The 20,997-nt window shown below is 36.9% G+C and overlaps 1 protein-coding gene across 7 annotated transcripts in view; it reads right to left on the minus strand.

Annotated features, from left to right (window-relative positions):
* Positions 1-20,997, minus strand: part of Srrm234 (Serine-arginine repetitive matrix 2/3/4) — a 661,659-nt gene that overhangs the window by 67,022 nt on the left and 573,640 nt on the right. For 5 of the 7 annotated variants that reach the window (XM_090374230.1, XM_090374228.1, XM_090374229.1 and 2 more), the window contains one exon: positions 7,668-7,787. In XM_090374230.1, coding sequence (XP_090230356.1) covers positions 7,668-7,787 — 120 coding nt within the window. Of the gene's footprint in view, positions 1-7,359; positions 7,502-7,667; positions 7,788-20,997 lie in introns of all 7 variants that reach the window. The other 2 variants (XM_090374231.1, XM_090374232.1) reach the window with 1 other exon arrangement.

A 20,997-nucleotide genomic window follows, 5' to 3' on the forward strand; every position in this document is an offset into this window, starting at 1 on the left:
GACTGGGACAGTTAATGAGAGAAACATCTGGTTGGAAAGAAAGAAATTCTTTCTGAATACCTATTATGATTCTCCTGGGCTTTAAAAATATCAGCAACCAACATGTGGAACATTATTCACATGTTTTTGGTATTTGGAGAATTAAATCATACTCTGTTCCTTGTGTAAGTTTGTGGCTAGTTCTTAGATTGAACTAGGAAGTCTTGTTCTAGATCTTAATTGTTTTAAAATGACAAAAATGTCAGAAGCTGTAAATGGCAGATTCATCACAGTAATGACTATTAAGTCACTTTTGTATTGACTATGCTTTGTGACATGGAGCAGTGTCATGATATCAAAATATCTCAATAGACAGAGACAGCATGATTCACTGCTTATACCACAACCCAAAGTGTCAGGGGATCTGAGAACTAGTTTGGTGTGGTTGCTAAAGATCAAGTGGGGCAATTCAGAAATAAGGAGGCAAGCCCATAAATTAGAGTTTTGTATCTTCACATATGGACCTTTTTTTGCTCCATGGCCCATATATTCTTGTTCAACATTACTATCAATGAATGAATTGGTAGTAATGAATGAATTGAGTACCGCTCATAAAAAGCATAAAGAGCGGTACTCACCTTAGATAAATCTGCTATGTTACATGGAGTTAGGATGGAAGAATAATTTGAGGCTTAAGTTAGTTTAAAATAATTTAAAATGATTTAAAATAAGTAAGATTGTGAACACGGAATTAAAATATGCTCAAGGAAGTAGAAGTGTGCAACTTCGTCCCTGGTTATCATTGAAGAATTAATTTAAACTTTAAAATATGAGACCAGTGACCAAATCTGTTTTTTAAAGTTTAAATTGATTCTTCAATGACAACCAGGGACGAAGTTGTACACTTCTACTTCCTTGAGCATATTTTAATTCCGTGTTCACAATCTTAACTTATTTTAAATCATTTTAAATTATTTTAAACTACCTTAAGCCTTAAATTATTCTTTCATCCTAACTCCATGTAATATAGCAGATTTATCTAAGGTGAGTACCGCTCATTAAGCTTTATGCTATTCAAACTTCGAGTCAATTTCAAACGGTACATTAAGACATTCTATAAGTTATCTAAGTACCAATGAATGCTGTTGATGCAATATACTCTGGGTGTAATGGTTCAGCAGGCACAAGCCACACCAAAGTATGTAGCTTACTTCATCATACTGCATCACTGATCTGCCCTTCTGTAATATTTGATGCTTTTATTCTCTGCACCAGAATAGGCTGTGATGTGCACTGCTGGAGGAACATTGGCTTATGAGCAGGGACATGACCACTGTAAATTATTGTACAAAGTGTTTTGCTGACAGTTGTTGGGCCACATTAAACGTTTTTCTAGGATTTCGTCTCACTACTTGTTTATTAATGACTCCTAACACCCCCAAGCCTTTTGGTTTTGGGTGTAGGGAGTCATTAATAGTATTTTTATCTCCTGTCTTAATTCCCATATATTGTTTCCAGCCATTTATTTTAGGTGTTTCTCTTTTTCTGCTTTCTGGCAAGTGGGTATACGGACTATGTGAAAATCTACTGTCACACATCTTGTGATAGCAGGCTCTCTAGATCTGGTTCCCCATCTCATCCTGTTTCATCTACCTGTTGTGCAACATCTGAAATTAACCATTACCTACAGAGGTAAGGTGTCCAATGCATGTTAGAGAGGCGCCTCCATAGCCAGGTGGGAAGGAGCAGCAGTGCGTAGCACATGCTTCTTGATTAGACTGGGGTTTGAGCCCGTCACCACCAAATACGGAGGATGCGGAAAGGTCAAGGAATGACCACCGCATATCCCGGAGCAATATGGCCTTAGTTGCTAATGCTCCTAAAAACCAAATAACAAACAACAAACAGCATGTTAGAGAATAATACAGTGCAACGTTGATCTAATGTGGATATCAGGCGACAAATTTAATACCCATGTTATAAGTGAAGCACATTATAGCCAAAAAAAGTTTACCATTCCCCCATTTTTTTAACATAAATACAATTTACTTAGTCAATAAATACTTTATTTACTAATGTTTTATGAGCATACAGACTAAAGAACAAAGTATTAAAGATTATATTATTCCCCTTATATTTTATGCATCTGTTTGAAATAGTCGTGTAATTTAGTTTGGCATAACTGATGACTGCATTTTTTCAGTACATAATTCTTAATAGTAGTCAGATGAAATAAATGAAGATGTTCACTATCGCTCTGATTTCTAACCATGCCAACACCCCATTAATGTTTTCAAGCACTTTGTTAAGTTCTGGTGCAGTAACTGCATTTTTGTCTAAATGATCATGCATTACTTCTTTAACAGTGACTCCACATTATTTTCCCTGGAGCAGGCTAATAGGTCTGTAATTACTCATGTCTTCCCCTTTGTGAATTGGAAGACATTTGGACACCTTCAGGCCACAATAACTTCTCCTGAATCCAGGGATGTTCTCATAATTAGTTATTTTATATTGGCATTTCTTTTGATAGTTGTTTCTAAGTCCAAGCCCTAACTGGAGGGATAAAGGTGTCCACAAAGTCATGAAAAGCATAAGGCAGTGTTGCATTATTTTATAGAAGTATTTCAAATAACCCCAGGGGCTCACATCTGGTGAGGATGGGCTTGGCACACCCAGGGCCTGAGCTGGATATCATCATTCTTCTCTTTCTTGGTGATTTCTTTCTACTTTTGACTCTCTCTCTCTCTCTCTCTCTCTCTCTCTCTCTCTCTCTCTCTCTCTCTCTCTCTCTCAGGGTAACTCAGGAATTTTTTTTTTTTTTTTTTTGGCTGGTGTAGCATAAGCCTCAGGTTTCCTTGCACCATATAGATAATAATAATAATAATAATAAAAACTGCATTGAAATACTATTCCACTTCTATACAAAACAATCACACCTAGATATGAAATTCGGAGCAGGAAATAAATATTTTGGAACAGATAAATATAAATATTTGTTTCAATCTGGTAGGAGTGTTCTATACCAACCGGGTACAGTGCCATAATAATACCATCATAGAGAAGGAAAGAAATATGTTTTGTTAAACAATTTAACACAACAAATACTGATTTGTTACTTGTAAATCATATCTTTCTCTTTCAAGGTTCATTTTAACTGTGTGAATACTCAACTATGCCTCCTGGATACAGTGTCACAATATCAAATGCATATTAATTGCTAGTAAATTGCACTGTAACACTACTGTTCCTCAATACTGACAAAACGTAATAGGTGTCACTCTAAAATATTGACTATGCATTAATTATTCGTTCAAGGTTGATGGCTTTTATTCTCTCTCTGTCTTTCCAAATACAGACAGACCCTTACTTCCGAGTAGTTTTGAAAGTTACATTTTATGGTTTTTGCAGAATAATTATGTCAAAATTCCAGAAAGATTTGCAACCTGCTTTTTTTTGTGATTATTTTTAGAATTTTGTGTGCGAAAGCTCCACCTCAGAAGTGCAGTTGTTTTTATTCATTGGACAGTTGAATCTATTGTTAGGTTAGAAGCTGTTTATTTTGTTTGTTTTTTTGCGTAAAAATAAACAGACAGCTTTATTTTGAATATTGTTATAAACTTTTATGCTTCAGTCATGTAAAGTTTGTGCTGAATGTGTCCAGAAACTTAAAAAAGGAAAAAATAAAAAATAAAATAATAATAAATAATGCATTAATAATAATACAGTCGAAGCTCTATATAATGACTCCCCAGGGGAATGAGAAAAATGGTCACTTCACCGTAAGGACGTTATATCGATCATTCATAAAATCAGAAACAAAATAAGTAAAAGCTTTAACATTTAATGTAATTCTACTAATACAATATAGTATAATCTTATTTATAATATATACTAAAGTATTAAACAAGAAAATTATGATTGTAAATTCTGCATTGATTGTAGAGTGCAGTAAGGTATTAAACTGCAAATTTCACTATACAGGCTACATACCTATCAAGACCTAACAAGAAAATTGTTTCGTACTTTAAAACAATCTGTCAAATATCAGTCAAATAATCTGTTTCAATGGTAGAGTATGTTTTAAAAGAGAATTATGAAGGTGCATGATAGCAGCTATTTCACTTTCAGTTAGACAGCACTTGAAAAAAACTGGAATACAAGTTCTAATTAATCCCTGATGGGCACCTTTCACTGAAACTTCTTGTTCAACTACACTAGGCTCTTCATTTTCATTCATGCATGTCCTGAAACACTGAATGTCTGCATCCACTTCTGTGTAATCTTTGAAGCTGAAGTTTTCCTACAAGTTTAGGTGATGATGCATACGCTGAAATATTTCTTCCCTATTATCAGGGAAGAAATATTTCAGCTATTCTTCACAATTAATAGAGGAAGAAGCATGCAAATCTTCACATGTTGCATCATTCAAGGCGGTAAATCTGGCTTGTTTGAAGCAGCTGGCGATCACTTTTTCATCAACTTCATCCCATGCTGAAACACATAAATACATTGACTGCAGGATGTCTATTTCACATTGATTTTTGCTTTGAAGACATAAGACAATTTTGTTTAATAGCATTCTTTGGTAGTTTTTCTTAAAACACTGGATTACACCTTGATCAAGTGGCTGAAGAACGGACATCATATTTGGTGGTAGGTACTCAGCAGTGACTGCACTTAGGTCATTTATTTGACAATAAGGGGTGCAGTTATCCACAAACAGTAAAATTTTTCTATTCTTCTCACTTACTCATTCTGTGATCTAAGTCTCTGATCCATTCTTCATAGATTTGTGATATCACCCATGGCTTCTGGATTGCTCGATACGTAGTCAGTAATGTCTTCAAACCTTTAAAGCATCGAGGCTTCTGTCGCTGCAATGTTCATTTCATTACTGCACTGTGTGGGAAATCTTAACAAATGATTTCTCAAGGTCAGGCTGCATGCTCATCAATTACTTCAATATATTTGAGGCATTCTGTCATATTTAGCATGAATATTGTAATAAAAAAAAGTAAAAATTCGGATTAAGAGGTAGAAATTTATGGTCGTTATAGAGAAATCTTTTTATTTTCAATGTCGTTATACTGAATGTAGTTAGTTAGTTAGTTTTTTGGTTTTTAGGAGCATTAGCAACTAAGGCCATATTGTTCCAGAATATGTGGTGGTCATTCTGACCTTTCTGCATCCTCCGTATTTGGTGGTGACTGGCTCGAACCCCGGTCTAATCAAGAAGCGTGTGCTACACACTGCTGCTCCTTCACACCTGGCTATGGAGGCGCCTTACTGAATGTAAAATAGTATTAGGTTAATGAGAAATTGGCTGGGACCAACCACATAGGACGTTATAACGAGTTGGGATATATTAAAAAGAGGACCAATATAAAGATCTTCGATTGTACTTTCATGTTTATATAGTATATATATATTTTTTAAAATATTATTAAACAAATAAAATTATTAAATAATTGAGTACATTGGAATCCTTAGAGTTTTGATAGGAATAGACAAAGCAAAATTCTAAATGGAAATAATGGTGCATGCATATTTTCTGAAATTTTGCATGTAAGTTTTATAAACTGAAAAATGAATGCCTAACAGTTTCATATTTATATTTTATGTTAATAACTATTTTTATTTACAACACAAATTTTTTCAAAAAGGCTTTGTTTCATTGAAAATAACAGGTATAAAAATCAGTTTTTAATTTTTGAAAACTTTCATTAAAATATGAGATTTCATAAGCACTGAAATTCATTTATGAGATTTCATAAGCACTGAAAAACATCAAGCATTGGTAGACTATCAGCACTAATAATAATAATAATAAAAAAAAATAAAAATATTTTTTTTATTTTTTTTTTTTTCCAGAAATAAAAATGAAAATTGGGAACTTGTAAAATGTTGCCTAACCATTTTTGTTTATTGGAGCAGAACTCTGGATTGGTGGTAGGGGAGGGGGATTTCTCTCTCTACCAAAATATCTAAAAGCAGTTAAAGTTCAAACATTTATCTTTAAGAAGAAATTCAAAAATTTATTTTGTAAAATTATTCACCCTTGGTGAATTATAAAGTGAAATCAAATTCGATGGTGTTTTTAGTTCTGTCATTAACTCTTTTATGACTGAGTTACTAGAATGCAGATGGGCTCATTCTTATGTTCTTATTTTGATCCAACATTAGAATAAAATCACTGTCAAAAATTGAATGAGAGAATTTAAAAAATAAATAAATAAATAAAAAATGAAATTTTTTTGGCAAGGTGTGAAAAAAAATGTGAAAAAATAAGTCAGCTTGTTATTACTTTATGTTTTTTGATATGGTAACATCTCTACATTACTCATATATCACATATTCAGTTTCTATTCACATCCATGAAATCCATGTAATTCAGTTTCATCACCTTATATACTGGAATTCCAGAGAATTTATTAAATTTGGCTTTTCTATGCCCAAATCACACAACTGCCATCAACAGGTATGAATTCTACTTCTGATTTTTAAAGCTCTTTCATTACTGTCATCTATTATAAACTGCTCAACTACTAGGAAACAGAGATAAGATAGGGCAACATCTGAGGATTTCTAGAAAATTCAAACATCAATGGGCATATTATACGAAATGACATTGAAACACATACTTTATGCCCCAGAGCCCATATATCAAAAATGTGCACATAACTACTCATATTTCATATTGAAATACAAAAGAGAAGTGAAATATGGATAAATTTTTAATGTATTCTACAATTTTTTTTATTTTTTGCATTTTTTTAGCTAGGCCCAGATGTTAATGATATATTCTTCAGAAATTATCCTACCACATTAAAAAAAGATGCTAAATCAACCGCTGAATGCATGAGGGTATAGATTGTCCAACATAACTGGGAACATCTTGGTGAAAGGTCTGTTAAGTCATGCATGGATTACTAGCTATCATGTTTGTACTGTGAAAATATATTATATGGTACAGTGTTTTCAGACCTACATCCACCCACATACACCAATGTAAACAAAACATATTACTTGTTCTTTTGTTATTATCTATGAATACATTAGTCAGTACAATTAGAAAACTAAAAAGATGGATTTGGTGGAATTTAGTTTAAAATATTTCCAATGTACATTTGGATAGAAGGTATTGGCATTCATAACATGAAAGTAATAACTTATTCAAGAGTTTTATATTAAATACGCATATATATATAAGATATTTTTAAAATAATTTTAAAATATCATTAGTGCATCAAAGAAATTAATTGTTTAAGTTTAAGAAAATGGACATTACTTATATAGTCATTATTATATATTATTTCAGTGCATTTTACTAAAGCTTCCATACTGATTAGTCAAAATTTTATGGACTTTTTTGTTTACTTAGTGATGCTGGGATTGAAAACAAGTCCTATCACTGCCAAGACTACAGATGGGACGTTGGCTTCTGTTAGGAGACCTACAATTTGATTGGAAATGATGTCTTTTCTTAGAGTCACTGCTACTACTCTTGCCTCTTCGAAACCTACAGAAGTTGTGTAGATATTATATTAAATAAAAAAGATGAAATATAACAGAACAAAAATTGTTTAAAATAAAATGAAAATAATGGTCCAAAACAAAAGAAAAAAAAAGGAAAGAAGAGCCATCACATGTGCCATATTTTATTTTATTTTTTAATTATTTGTTACCTAGTGATACGACGTTTGTCTAAAAAACTTGGTGAGCCTCTGCGCCTAGGGATAGAAGGGCTTCTGACGTGAGAGCGAGAACGAGAGCGGGAGCGTGACGAGTAAGACCTGGATCTGGACCTATGTATCATAAGAGAATTATTGTATCATGAATTTCTGTACATAAATTTGCAATTGGCATTTTGTTCAACTAAAAGTGGTAAGAACATAAATAGCATGAATCTTTCTACATCGTTCTTCAAAAAAATATTTAATAATTCAGTTCTTCTGAACCTCAGTTTTAGTTGCAGTGGCATTCTGTACATTATTTGGTTCTTGGCATATGTGGGTATATATCCCATATGGGAGGGGCACCTCCTGAACATTAGTTCAATTACACTATGTTCTCTATGATGTACTTTATACTTCTAGGACACTGCTACCAGGATATCACCAGGAAAGCTACTTCCTGGCAGTCTTATGCAATACAGCTGTGCTATATCGCATAGGACTGCATAGCACAGCTGAATGCTGATGGGATTCTTCTTCTTGTTCAGATTAAGAACCTGAGGGGGCATATATTTAAATTGAGGAAAGGCAGTTTGTTTGTTATTTGGTTTTTAGGAGCATTAGCAACTAAGGCCATATTGCTCCGGGATATACGGTGGTCATTCCCTGACCTTTCCGCATCCTCCGTATTTGGTGGTGACGGGCTCGAACCCTGGTCTAATCAAGAAGTGTGTGCTACGCACTGCTGCTCCTTCCCACCTGGCTACGGAGGTGCTGGAAAGACAGATGTGTGGAAATTTGGCTTTAGCCAGCGGGTAGTTGATTGGTGAAACAGACTTTTATCTTTTGTTGTAGAAGTTGATAGCCTAAATAAATTTAAGGCTGAGCTGGACAGGCATTTGGAATGAATGGAGGGGAGAATTGGGAGGTTTTTTTTGGTTGATGCTGCATAAGCTTGCTTTCTTGCCTCTACTAATGCTAATGCTACAGGAGGCAGTGTGTCACCCATAGATGCCAGCAATCATGTAACCTTGGTACAAGAGCAAAAAATAATAAATAAATAAAACAAAAAGATAAATAAGATAAGAATAATATAAAAATATCCTGCATCCACAAGTAGTAGTGCAATACCAATGGATGCCAGCAAATTTCATATCACAAGGGGCCCAAAACCAGTGGTACAAGCAAATCCTATCCTGAGAGAGAGGCTAGAAAAAAAAAAAAAAAAAAAAACCACAGGGAAAGGGAGGAAGAGGAATAGCAGCAAGCAATAAATGTAAATATGCATATGTATCATATCTAATACATAAATATTAAACTACAAAATTGTTCTTGAATTGATGTCAATAAAACCATTCCAATAAAAGTCTAATAAGTCAATATGTCTAGTAACATTCCAGTTAGTTCAATAAATCTAATTAAATCAGGTAAAGTTCAACGATGTTACAAAAAAGTATAATAAGTAACAGTTATTACTGTTGTTGTTGAACGGAAAGTTTAATGGCATGAGGGCAGCTTTGACCATATTGTACCTATTAGTGTAACCTATGTATAGGATTCACCAATGGTACAGTGGCGTAGTGTAGGAATTAATTATAATAGCAACAGTTAATTATGAGCAAATTAGATATAAGCAACATCCCAGATATACTGCTAGCTTCATCTCCAGAGATATGCTTTAAAGTTAGAGGTTTTGCAGTTACGACAGGGAGTAAAGCAAATTGCCACACCTGTTGATAATAAGGGTAATCTATTGGAGGGAATGGACAGGGTGATTTGAAAGGATTTTTTTTTTTTCTTTATAAGCTTGCTTTCTTGCATTACATGCCACCACTACTAATAATGAATGTTTTCCTGTGAATATAATAGCTCAATTCTTGTTAGCAAGAACAGATGAATAAGGTATTAGTATTGGGCAAAAGATGCAAGATGCTGTTGTTGTTATTTGGTTTTTAGGAGCATTGGCAACTAAGGCCATACTGCTCCGAGGATATGCGGTGGTCATTCCCTGACATTTCCGCATCCTCCGTATTTGGTGGTCACGGGTTCGAATCCCGGTCTAATCAAGAAGCGTGTGCTACGCACTGCTGCTCCTGCCCAACTGGCTACAGGGGCGTCCAAGATGCAAGAAAACAAGCTTATACAGCATCAGCAAAAAAGAAAAAAAAAAAAAAATTCACCCACCCAACCTTTTTTTTATGAAAACCTCAAATGAGAGGTATTAGAACCTATAGTTCTTAGTACCATGCTTGGGTAGGAGACTGAGAAGACAAAAGAAGATATTTGTTGACATTAGACTGGAACTTCTGTAGACTGTAATTTTCAGGAAATGCCTATGAAGGAAGGTTGTTCCAGAAAACGGCAGTTGAACGAATAAACAAGGAAGGTGAAAAGTTGGTTCTGTGAGTTTGAAGTTGGACAGTAAATGGATGTTGGCTGGTGGCAGCAAGTGTTTGGACAGTTTTGAAAGAGAGAGTGGGAATTATAGAAGCCAATTCAGAAGAACAGTGCCCATGCAAGTATCTGTAGAAAAGGCATGCAGCAGAAACAGTATGTCTAAGAGACAGCGAGTGAAGAGGAGAGACTCTATTAGAGAGGAGTCATTAATTAACCTAACTGCCCTCTTCTGAATGGAATCTAGAATCCTGAGAGAGGTTTTGGGGGGCACCACCTCAGATATGGGAAAACAATATTCCATGGTAGGGCGGATTTGCGATTTGTAAACAGTGAACAGCTGTTTGGAAGAAAAGTAACACCGAGAGCGAAAGAGAAAACCAAGTTTTTTAGATGCAGAGGAAGCAATATTTGTAACGTGCTTCTGCCAAGAAAGATTAGAAGTCAGGGTAATCCCCAAAAGAAATATATTATTTTTCCTAGAAATCAGAGTATCACCAAAGATAACCATAGGAGCAGAAGAATCTTTTTTTGCAAGATATAAGACAAGACTGAGTTTTAGAAGGATTGAAATCAACTAAGTTGTCTTTGCCCCACAGGAGAATTACCTGGAGATTGGAATTTAAGGAATTGGTAGCAGATTTTCGAGACGTTGAAGCTGACTGAGCAGGGCAGGGTTTCTCAAAATGGAAAGTGGAATGCAATGTGCTATCATCGGAAAAACTATGGATAGGATTTCCAGTCGATGGAAGAAGGTCATTAATATACAAGAGGAAAAGAATGGGGGAAACAACTGAACCTTGGGGACCCCAGCATTAGTGGAAAAGTTAGACGACAGAGAGCCATCTAACATCACCCTCAGTGAGCGATCAGAGATAAAACTGGATAACCAATTACAAAAAAGTTGGCAAACCATAAGATGGAAGCTTGTTTAGAAGACTTTTATGCAAAACACGATTGAAAGCCTTTCAGATGTCAAGAGCAACTGCTTATGTTTCACCAAACTTTTCCATTGAATTTGTCCATAAATAGGTAACATCAGCCAGAATATCACCAGTGAATCGACACTGACGGAATCCATACCGGCAATCGTTGATCAGACGGAAAGTTTCTAGGTAGTTTAAGAGTTGGCGGTTAATTGATTTCTGCATTACTTTAGAAAGAGTAGAAGTAATTGCAATGGGACGATAATTGGATGAGAGGGATCTGTCACCATTTTTAGGAACTGGCTGGATATGAGCAAATTTCCGAGCAGAAGGAAAAACACCTTTGGATTAAGAAAGTGAAAAAAGGAAGCAATGAACAGGAGCACAGGTTTTGAGAACAAGTGGAGAAATACCATCAGGACCTGGAGCTTTCTTAGCATCAAGATTCGTCAAAATCCTTCAGACATCCTTTTGACGGAAGACCACAGGAGGGATTGAATGGAGCATGCTGGGAATGGTGGGAGGTATTTTACCAAAATCATTAATACATGAGTTGGAAGAAATATGGGATGCTAGCAGGTCAGCTTTATCCTTGGCTGAAGTGACAACAGAACTATCTGGTTTTGACAGAGGTGGAAGCAGAGATGGCAAATGTTGCGGCCAATAGCTTTGGCAAGAGATCAGAATGCTCGGCTACCATTAGGGGAAGAAAAAGGTTTTCTACTGTTAGCCTGTTCAAAATCTAGTTTGGACTGATTAATAACTGCTTTACAATTGTTGCGAGCAAAGTGTAGGCAGAAAATGAAACTGAATGATTAGAAACAAGCCAATTACGATATGCAAAGTTCTTTTCTTGAACAGCCGTAGCACATTTATTGGAAAACCAAGGTTTAGATAAAGGACAAGATTTTAAAGTGGTGTGTGGAATAAAGAACTCCAATCTTACAAGAATAATTTGACTGACACAATCTAAGCAAACGTTGACATCAGAAGTTTTGAAACAGTAATACGACCAAGGAAAAGAAATCTCACAGGTCATCCCATTTTGCATTCTTGTAATGCCAAACAATACAAAGTTGGGAATATGAGATAAAGGCTCCACTGGAGAAGAGACAATCACCAAGTTGTGATCTGAGGTGCCTAAAGGACCACTCGCTTCGACCGTGTACTTAAAAGGGTTGTTTGTGAGAAAAATATGAAGCGTGTTGGCTGTATGGTTAGGATTGTCCGGTATTGTTGTAGGTAAATGAACAATCTGTGCAAGGTCATTAGTAACTGAAAAAGCCTCAGCACCTTGACCAGCTGGATCAGTGTGACTAGAAAACGGAAGCCAGCTGGAGTTGTGAACATTAAAATCACCAAGGAAAATTATCTCACTGTTAGGAAAGTTGGACTGGAGAAAGTCAAGTTGCAAAGAGAGGAATTCAAAGAGCTCCAAGTGATTAGTGGAGTTGGGAGAATGGTAGAAACAACAGATGAATTTGACACAATGAGGTAGAGAAATTTTAAGCCAGAGAAGATCGAAAACAAGTCTCTGACAGGGAATATCGAAATGGACATAAGCACAAGTACCACCTTTGAGGCAAAAGGAATCACAGCGAATAGTCTGGGCACCCACCTGTCCAGTAGTCTGACCAATAGTCTGTGTAGCTTTACTTTGAATTTATTTAAACTACTCACATTAAAAAAAAAAAAAAAAAGAACAGATGGAAGTCTGTTTCAACAATCATTTGTCCTGCAACCATCTTTCCTCAATTTGAATTTATGCTACCTCATGTGTGTAGTCTGAGCAGAAGGAAGAATGTCAACAGAATTATGCTTCCTAAACCCATTCAGAGTCGTAAACAATTCAATAAGATCACCAAACAGGTGCATAGTCTCCAGATGAGGCAATTTGCAGCACTGAAGCTTTTCTTGAAGAACACTGTTTTATTCCCTATCATCAATCTTGTCGCCCTTCTTTGCACCCATTCCAGCAGACTAGCATCTTTCCTAAAATGAGGCTTCCAGACCTGCATGCAGTACTTAAGTGGTGGCCTAACCATTGCCTAATATAATGGTCTACCATTACATAATATACCATTAAAAAATACTCCACGAGGAGTGTTCTAAGTTGGATGAATAGTGAAGTTGCCACATTACTTGAGCAGAAAAAGGTGGCATGGAAAGGTTACAGAGCAATAAAAAGTACCGAAGCCTATAACAGCTACAAGGTGATGTGTAATAGAGCCACAGAAAAGGTTCGACAGGCAAAGGCAGTTTATGAGAAATCACTAGCAAACAGAGCAAAGAGGGGGGGATAAAGAATTCTTCACATATATAAATTCCAAGAAGAGCAGGACAAACGAGATCGGACCTTTACGTAAGGGAAAGGGGATAGTATTAAATACACCAGCTGCTGTTGCAGATGAACTCAACAGTTATTTTGCATCGATATTTACAAATGAAAAGCTTTTTGTGGCAATGGGAAATTGTGGGAGCGAAGTTAAAAAATATGTAATTAATGATATTGAAATTTCGCAAGATTATTTAATGAAAAAACTTTCGAGCCTACAGACCAGTAAGGCTCCTGGAGTTGATGGAATATACCCTATAATCTTAAGAGAGGCGGCAAGCGAGTGCATTGAACCATTGAGGCTAATTATGCGAGCATCACTAGACTCTGGGGAGATTCCCTTGGATTGGAAAAGTGCAAATGTATCTCCCATACATAAGGGTGGCTCTAAAAGTGAAGTTGGAAATTATCGACCTATCAGTCTGACTTCAGTAGTAGGGAAAATCATGGAGGCAATAATCAAGGGTGGAATTCAGGATCATTTGGATCGAATTGAAATTCTCAAGGATACTCAGCATGGTTTTGTAAAGGGAAAATCATGTTTAACAAATCTGGTTCGCTATTTCGAAAGGGTCACTCACGAGCTGGATTTAGGGAATAATTTCGACATTGTTTATTTAGATTTCAGCAAAGCTTTTGACTTAGTCCCACATGAGCGGTTGCTTTATAAGCTGGAACAGGTTGGAATCACTGGGAAAATCCTTAGATGGTTAGAAGGATGGCTTCAGGGCAGGAGGCAGAGGTTTGTGATAAATGGCTATTCCTCAGCTTGGGTTGATGTAAGAAGTGGGGTTCCCCAAGGATCAGTATTAGGACCACTGTTGTTTTTAATTTTCATAAACGACATTGATGAAGGGATAGAGGGCGTGATGTCTAAATTTGCAGATGATGTTAAAATTGGTAGAGTAGTTAATGATCACTGTCAAGCTGAGCTTCTTCAGAGAAACCTAGATAGACTTCAGGAATGGTCAGAAAAATGGCAGCTGTGCTTTAATCCAACAAAGTGTAAGGTATTACACCTGGGAAACAGTAATCCCAAAATAACTTATTCACTTGGTGGAGTTCAACTAAACCCAGTACTGGAGGAAAGGGACTTGGGTGTTACGATACGGTCAGACATGAAATTCTCTGAGCATTGTAAACAGGTTGCAAGGAAGGCCCATGGTGTCCTATCGATGATCTATCGAACTTTTGCAAGTAGAGATAGGGACGTGATAATCCCATTATATAAGGCTTATGTTAGACCACACTTGGAATACTGTGTTCAAGTATGGAGACCGCACCTAAAGAAAGACATCGAGCTTCTTGAAAGGGTGCAAAGAAGGGTAACTCGCCTGGTGAGATCGGCAAAAGGGCGTCCTTATGAAGAAAGACTTCGAATATGTGGGTTGCAGAGTTTGGAAACTAGACACCTTAGAGGAGATTTGATTGAGGTGTTTAAGGTTCTGAGAGGCATCAGTAAAATGAATGAGGACAAAATTTTCAAGATTATAAATTATGCTAGAACTAGGGGACATAAATTCAAGTTACGGGGGGAAATGTTTAGATTGGACTGCAGGAAGTTTTATTTTAGCCAGCGAGTTATAAATTACTGGAATAAGTTGCCTTCATGGGTGGTAGAGGCCGACAGTTTGGGGAAATTCAAAGGTCATCTGGATAGTACTTTCGGGTAAGGGAAGCGCATAGGATGATAGGTTTAATTTCCTTTTTATTTATTTTTTATTTTATTTTTTTTCTTTATTAATTATTATTATTTAGTTATTTATTTTATTTTTTTTTTGTTTTTATCATTGTTTTGTTCGGATTTCTTTTTTTGGCTGGTGCAGCATAAGCCATAGGCTTTCTTGCACCATGCGGCCGTTACTAATACTAATATCATCTTTTAAGGGCACAAAAGGTGATACCATTGTACATGTTGGCACTAATGACATTAAGTGTAGGAGATTTGCAGATTTACTTAGCAAGTAGAGGTTAATGTTGAAAAAAAGTGTATCCTAAGGCTCAAGGGGTAGAACTTTTCTCAGCCTGGTCTGTGCTTTTTAACAGGAGAGACTATTTCTACAGGGATGGGATACACTTAAATAGAAAGGGTGCAAGAATATTTGCTGATGATATCGAGGCTATGTTAGGTGGGTTGGAAAGCTGCTAGCTTGGTGGGATTCACAGACTAATAGATTAACAGTAGCCACAGGCAGAGTTGGAAATGATTCTTTCACTGCTTCTACTGGAATGAGCAGCAGCTCGGAAAGCAAATTGCTGTGGATTTCAGGAACTGCTGGGAGTCATGAAACAATTAAATATATGGGCTGTGTTAGGGTAACGAACAGTAAGAACAGGTGCATGTATACTTGCATGTATACCAATGCTAGAAGCATAGTAAATCAATTTGATAAATTTGAAGTGCTGATCAAGGCATCAAAGGCAGATATTGTTGGGATATCAGAGACATGATGTCACATAGATATAAGCAGTGCAGAATTGGAATTTGGGAAGTACAACATGTACAGAAAGGATAGACAAGGTAGGAAGGGAGGAGGGGGTGATGTTGTTAGATAAGAAACACAAAATCTAAGGAAGTGCATCTAGTTGACATGGGTGGACAGCACAATGTTGAGTCAGTTTCGTGTGACATAAACACTGGGAAAAAGAAAATGAGAGTAGGAGAGTGTTATAGCCCTAATGATTCTTGTGAGTCCAACGAATAATTGTGCAGAGAAATAGTGGGCAGGTAAATCAGAATGTCATGTAATGGGAGATTTTAACTTTCCAGATATTAACTGGAACTTGTAGATTGGTCACTCGCACGCTAGCAAGATTTTTATGGATTTATTGGAGGATTGTTTTCTACAGCAACATGTTCAAGGGGCAACCAGAGGGGGTAATACTCTTGATCTGATTATCAGCAGTGTTGACTCGTGCAATTTGCAGATAAAGGAACCACTAGGTGACAGTGATCAGTCTACTGATGTGGGATTTACTGAAAGATGTAACTACCATCAAGGGTAAAGGGAAGGGTTTTTGTTTTCTAAATGAATTCTAAATGGGAAACATCCAAGGAATTAAACACGGAAGCTACTAGGCTTTTCATACCAACTAAGAAATACTGTTCAAGATTTAGATGTAAATGGATGTCAGATGAACTAATGAGGCTTGTGGCACAGAAGAAAAACATGTTGGATGCATTTAAATTATCAGGGGACACAGAAGCTTATGGCAGATATAAGCTAGTCTGTAATCAAATCACAAAGGAGGTTAGGCAAGTGAAGGCTGATTTCGAGAAATCCTTGGCAAAGGATGCAGAGAAAAACAACAAAGACTTCTTTACTTATGTAAACTCTAGAAGGAAGGGGATGAATGAGATTGGTCTACTTGATGTTGGTGGTTCGACTATTGATGATCCTGCTCAGATAGCTGACAAACTGAATCAGTATTTTGCATATACATTCATACATGAGGAATTCTGTAGGGATGGGGAGGACAGAAGTTTACTAAACTCTAACAGAGAGCTAAATGATTTTGTAATAATAACGGAGAAATTGTTGAAGTTAAACATAAAAAAGGTACCTGGGGCAGATTGAATCTATTCAGTTATATTGAAGGCGGCAGTGAGGGAAGTAAGCAAACTGTTAGCCATTATTATAACAGCATCCTTAGATTGAGGGGTGGTCCCAATGGATTGGAGATGTGCAAATGTATCTCCAATTCACAAAGGGGGATTAAAGGGTGACACAAATAGACTTGTTAGTTTAACTTCTGTTCCAGGGAAAATAATGGAGTCACTGGTTAAAGAAGTGATGCAGGATCACCTTGACAGGACTGCAGTAATAGTTCACACCCAGCATGGGTTTGTTATGGGGAAGTCTTGTCTGACCAATTTGATTGGATATTACAATGTGGTCACAAAGGAACTGGATGCAAAAAATAATTTTGATATCATATACTTGGATTTCAGGAAGGCTTTTGGTAATGTTGCACATGGAAGACTGCTGTAAAAATTGGAGTGGTATGGCATTAAGGGCAAGTTGCTGCAAAGCATAAAGGGATGGTGGGAGATGGCAGAGTGGAAATAAATAGACACTGCTCTATGTGGACTAATGTTATTAGTGGAGTCCCCCAGGGTTCGGTGCAGGGTCCATGGCTGTTTTGTGTATTTAATAATGATATTGATGAAGGCACATCAGACATAATGCCCAAGTCTGCAGATGATACAAAGGTTGACAGAGTTGTTAATGTTAGTAAAGACAGTATATTTTGCAACAGGATCTAGAAAAGTTAGGTTGCTTGCCAAATGCAAAGTACCGCATATCGGTAGCAGTAACCCAAGAGAAATGTACAACTGTGTGATACTACATTCAGGGAGGTGGAGAATGAAGTAGACCTGGGGATAATTGTACAGTCGGATATGAAGTTCGCCGAACAGTGCAGACAGGCTGCCAGAGTAGGTAATGGAGTTTTGTCAATGATATCTAGGAATTTTGCTAGCAGAGACAAGGAGGTGATTATACCTTTGTATAAGCAATGGTCAGGCCACACCTTGTGTACAGGTCATTTTAGAAAGGATGCAGAGTTGTTAGAATGAGTACATAGAAGAGCAACATGATTGGTGAGACGAACAAAGTGTTTCTCTTACCACGAGAGGCTTAAATTCTGCAAGTTTTAGCATCTGGAAACAAAAAAATCCCACGAGGTGATCTGATTGAGGTATACAAGGCATTGAATGGTTTGAGCAGGTTCAATGTTGATGGGATACTTCTGCTTGCTCAGATCACGAAACTGAGGGGGGCACAGATTCAAACTGAGGAAAGACAGTTGTAGAATAAATGTGGAGACATTGTTGATGATTGCTGGAACAGACTTCCATCTGTGTAGTGGAAGTTGATACCTTAAATAAATTTAAGGCCGAACTAGACAAACATTTGGAGTGACCGGATGGGTGAAATATGAAGGTTATTTGTTTGTTTATTTTTTTTGCTGATGCTCTAGAACAGGGGTGGCCTACAAGTCGATCGCAGATTTAATTTCGGTCGATCACCACGAATTTTAAATATACAGTCATCCCTCGATTTGTGCACCTTGTGCAATGAAATTTTTCAGATGGTAGATCGTGGAACATTTTGAAGGAAAAAAGTAGATCGCATCACAAATTAAGTTGACCACTCCTGCTCTAGAAGCTTGTTTTCTTGCATCATATGCCTCAACTAATGCTAAATGAATGAGTATTTTGCATCTACATTCACATATGAGGAATTCAGTAGGGAAGTGGAAGCCACATGCTTATTAAAATCTAACAGTGAACTAAATGATTTTTTAATAACTGAGACTGAAGTGGAGGACAAATTATTGAAGTTAAAGATAAGAAAGATACCTGGGGTGAATCGAAATAAGAAAACCCTTATCCATAATTATGAGAGCAAATGTATCACCAACTCACAAAGGGGAACTAAAGGGTGACACGAGTAATTACAGAACTGTTAGTTTATCTTCTGTTAGGTGAAAAATAATGGAGTCACTGGTTAAAGAAGAATTGCAGGACCATCTAGTCAAGGCTGCAATTATAGATTAGAAACAGCATGTGTGTGTGTTAAGTGGAAATCTCATCTGACCAATTTGATTGGATACGACAATGTGGTTACAAAGGAAGTGGATGCAAAAAATAATTTTGATATCATATACTTGAATTACGGGAAAGCTTTTGATACTGTTGCCCATGGAAGACCACTGTACAGTGGAGTAGTATAGCATTAAGGGGCAGTTGCTATGTATAAGGTGATGGTTGAGGGAGAGAAGACAGAGTGGTAATCAATAAACATTCCTCTTTGCGGACTAACGTTATTAGTGGAGTCCGACCAGGGTTTAGTGTTGGGCCCATTATTGTTTTCTATACTTATCAATGATATTGATGAAGGTGTAGTGTAACAGGCTTAATGTCCAAAGTTTGCAGATGATACAAAGGTTGGCACGGTTGTCAATGATAGCAATGACATTAAGCTACTGCAATAGGATCTAGAAATATGGGCAGATGGGCTCAGAGATGGCAATTGGCAGATGGGCTCAGAGATGGCAATTGTAGGTTAATATTGACAAATGCAAAGTACTGCATATGGGTACCAGTAACCTCAGAGTAATGTCCCACCTGTTTGGTACTACACTCAGGTTAGTGCACAATGATAAAGACCTGGGGGGAGGGATAACTGTGAAGTCAGACACTAGAGCAGTTCATGGGGTCTTGTCAATGGTATACAGGAATTTTGCTAGCAGGAATAAGGAGGTGATTATCCCTTTGTATAAGGCAATGGTAAGTCCACACCTTGCATATAGGTCTGGAGGCCTCATTTTAGGAATTATGTAGAGCTGCTGAAACAAGCTGCAGCAGAGATTGGTGAAGGAACAGATCACCTCGCAGGTACTAGGTACCTGCGATGTGATCTGTTTGAGATGTATAAGGCGCTGAATGGTTGTGCAAGCTCAGTGCTGATGGGATTCTTCCTCTTGCTCAGATTATGAACCTGCGAAGGCATAAATTCAAAATGAGGAAAGACAATGCTGCAGGATGTGAGGAAATTTGCCTTTAGCCAGCAGGTGGTTGATTACTGGAACAAACTTCCATCTGTCATTGTGGAAGTTGATAGATCATATAAATTGAAGGAAGAATTGGACAAACATTTTGAGCAAATGGATGGGTGAAATGGAAAGTTTTTTCTTTTGCTGATGCTATATAAGCTTGCTTACCTGTATTGTATTCCTCTTCTAATGCTAATGCTAAATTTATTTTTTGCATCCAGTCCCTTTGTCAGTGCATCATGGTATCCAATCAAATTGTTCAGACAAAACTGCCCATTAACAAATACATGCTGTGACTGATGTATAACTGCATTCCTCCCCATATACTTGGATATGGACAGCACACTATTCTTGGATTTCAGGAAAGCTTTTGATACTGTTGCACATGGAAAACTACTGCACAAGCTGGAGCAGTACAGCATTAAGGGAAAGTTGCTGATATGGATAAAAGGATAGGTGAGTAGGAGAAAACAGAGAGTAGTAATGAATGGACACTGCTCTTCATGGACTAATGTTATTAGAGGTGTTGCCACAGGGATCCGTGTTTGGTTCATTGTTGTTTTCTGCATATATAAATGATATTGATGAAGATATATCAAGTTTAATGTCTAAGTTTGCAGATGATACAAACGTTGGCAGGGTTGTTAATAACACTAATGACAGTATGCTCCTGCAAGAGGATCTAGAAAAGTTGAGCAGATGGGAATGAGAGGTGGCAACTGAAGGTTAACATTTAAAAAGGTAAAGTACTGCATATAGGTAGCAGCAACCCCAGAGTAATGTATCAACTGTGTTGTACCACAGAGTGGTAGAGAATGAAAAAGACCTGGAGGTAATTGTGCAGTCAGATATGAAGTTTTATGAGCAGTGCAGACAGTTTGCAAGAGTAGCTCACAGTTTCTTGACAATGATACACAGGAAATTTTCTAGCAGGGACAAGGAGGTGATGATCCCATTGTATAAATCAATGGTCAGTCCACACCTTGAGTACTGTAAACAGGTCTGGAGGCCTCATTTTAGGAAGGATGTAGTGCTTCTTGAACTAGTATAGAGAAGGGCAACGAGATTGCTGAAGGGAACAAAGGGTTGATCTTACAAAGGAAGACTGAAGTTATGAAATTGCAGT

Source organism: Mastigoproctus giganteus, chromosome 5 (genome assembly GCF_048544385.1).
Source record: "Mastigoproctus giganteus isolate SK-2022 chromosome 5, ASM4854438v1, whole genome shotgun sequence".
Lineage (NCBI taxonomy): Eukaryota > Metazoa > Arthropoda > Arachnida > Uropygi > Thelyphonidae > Mastigoproctus > Mastigoproctus giganteus.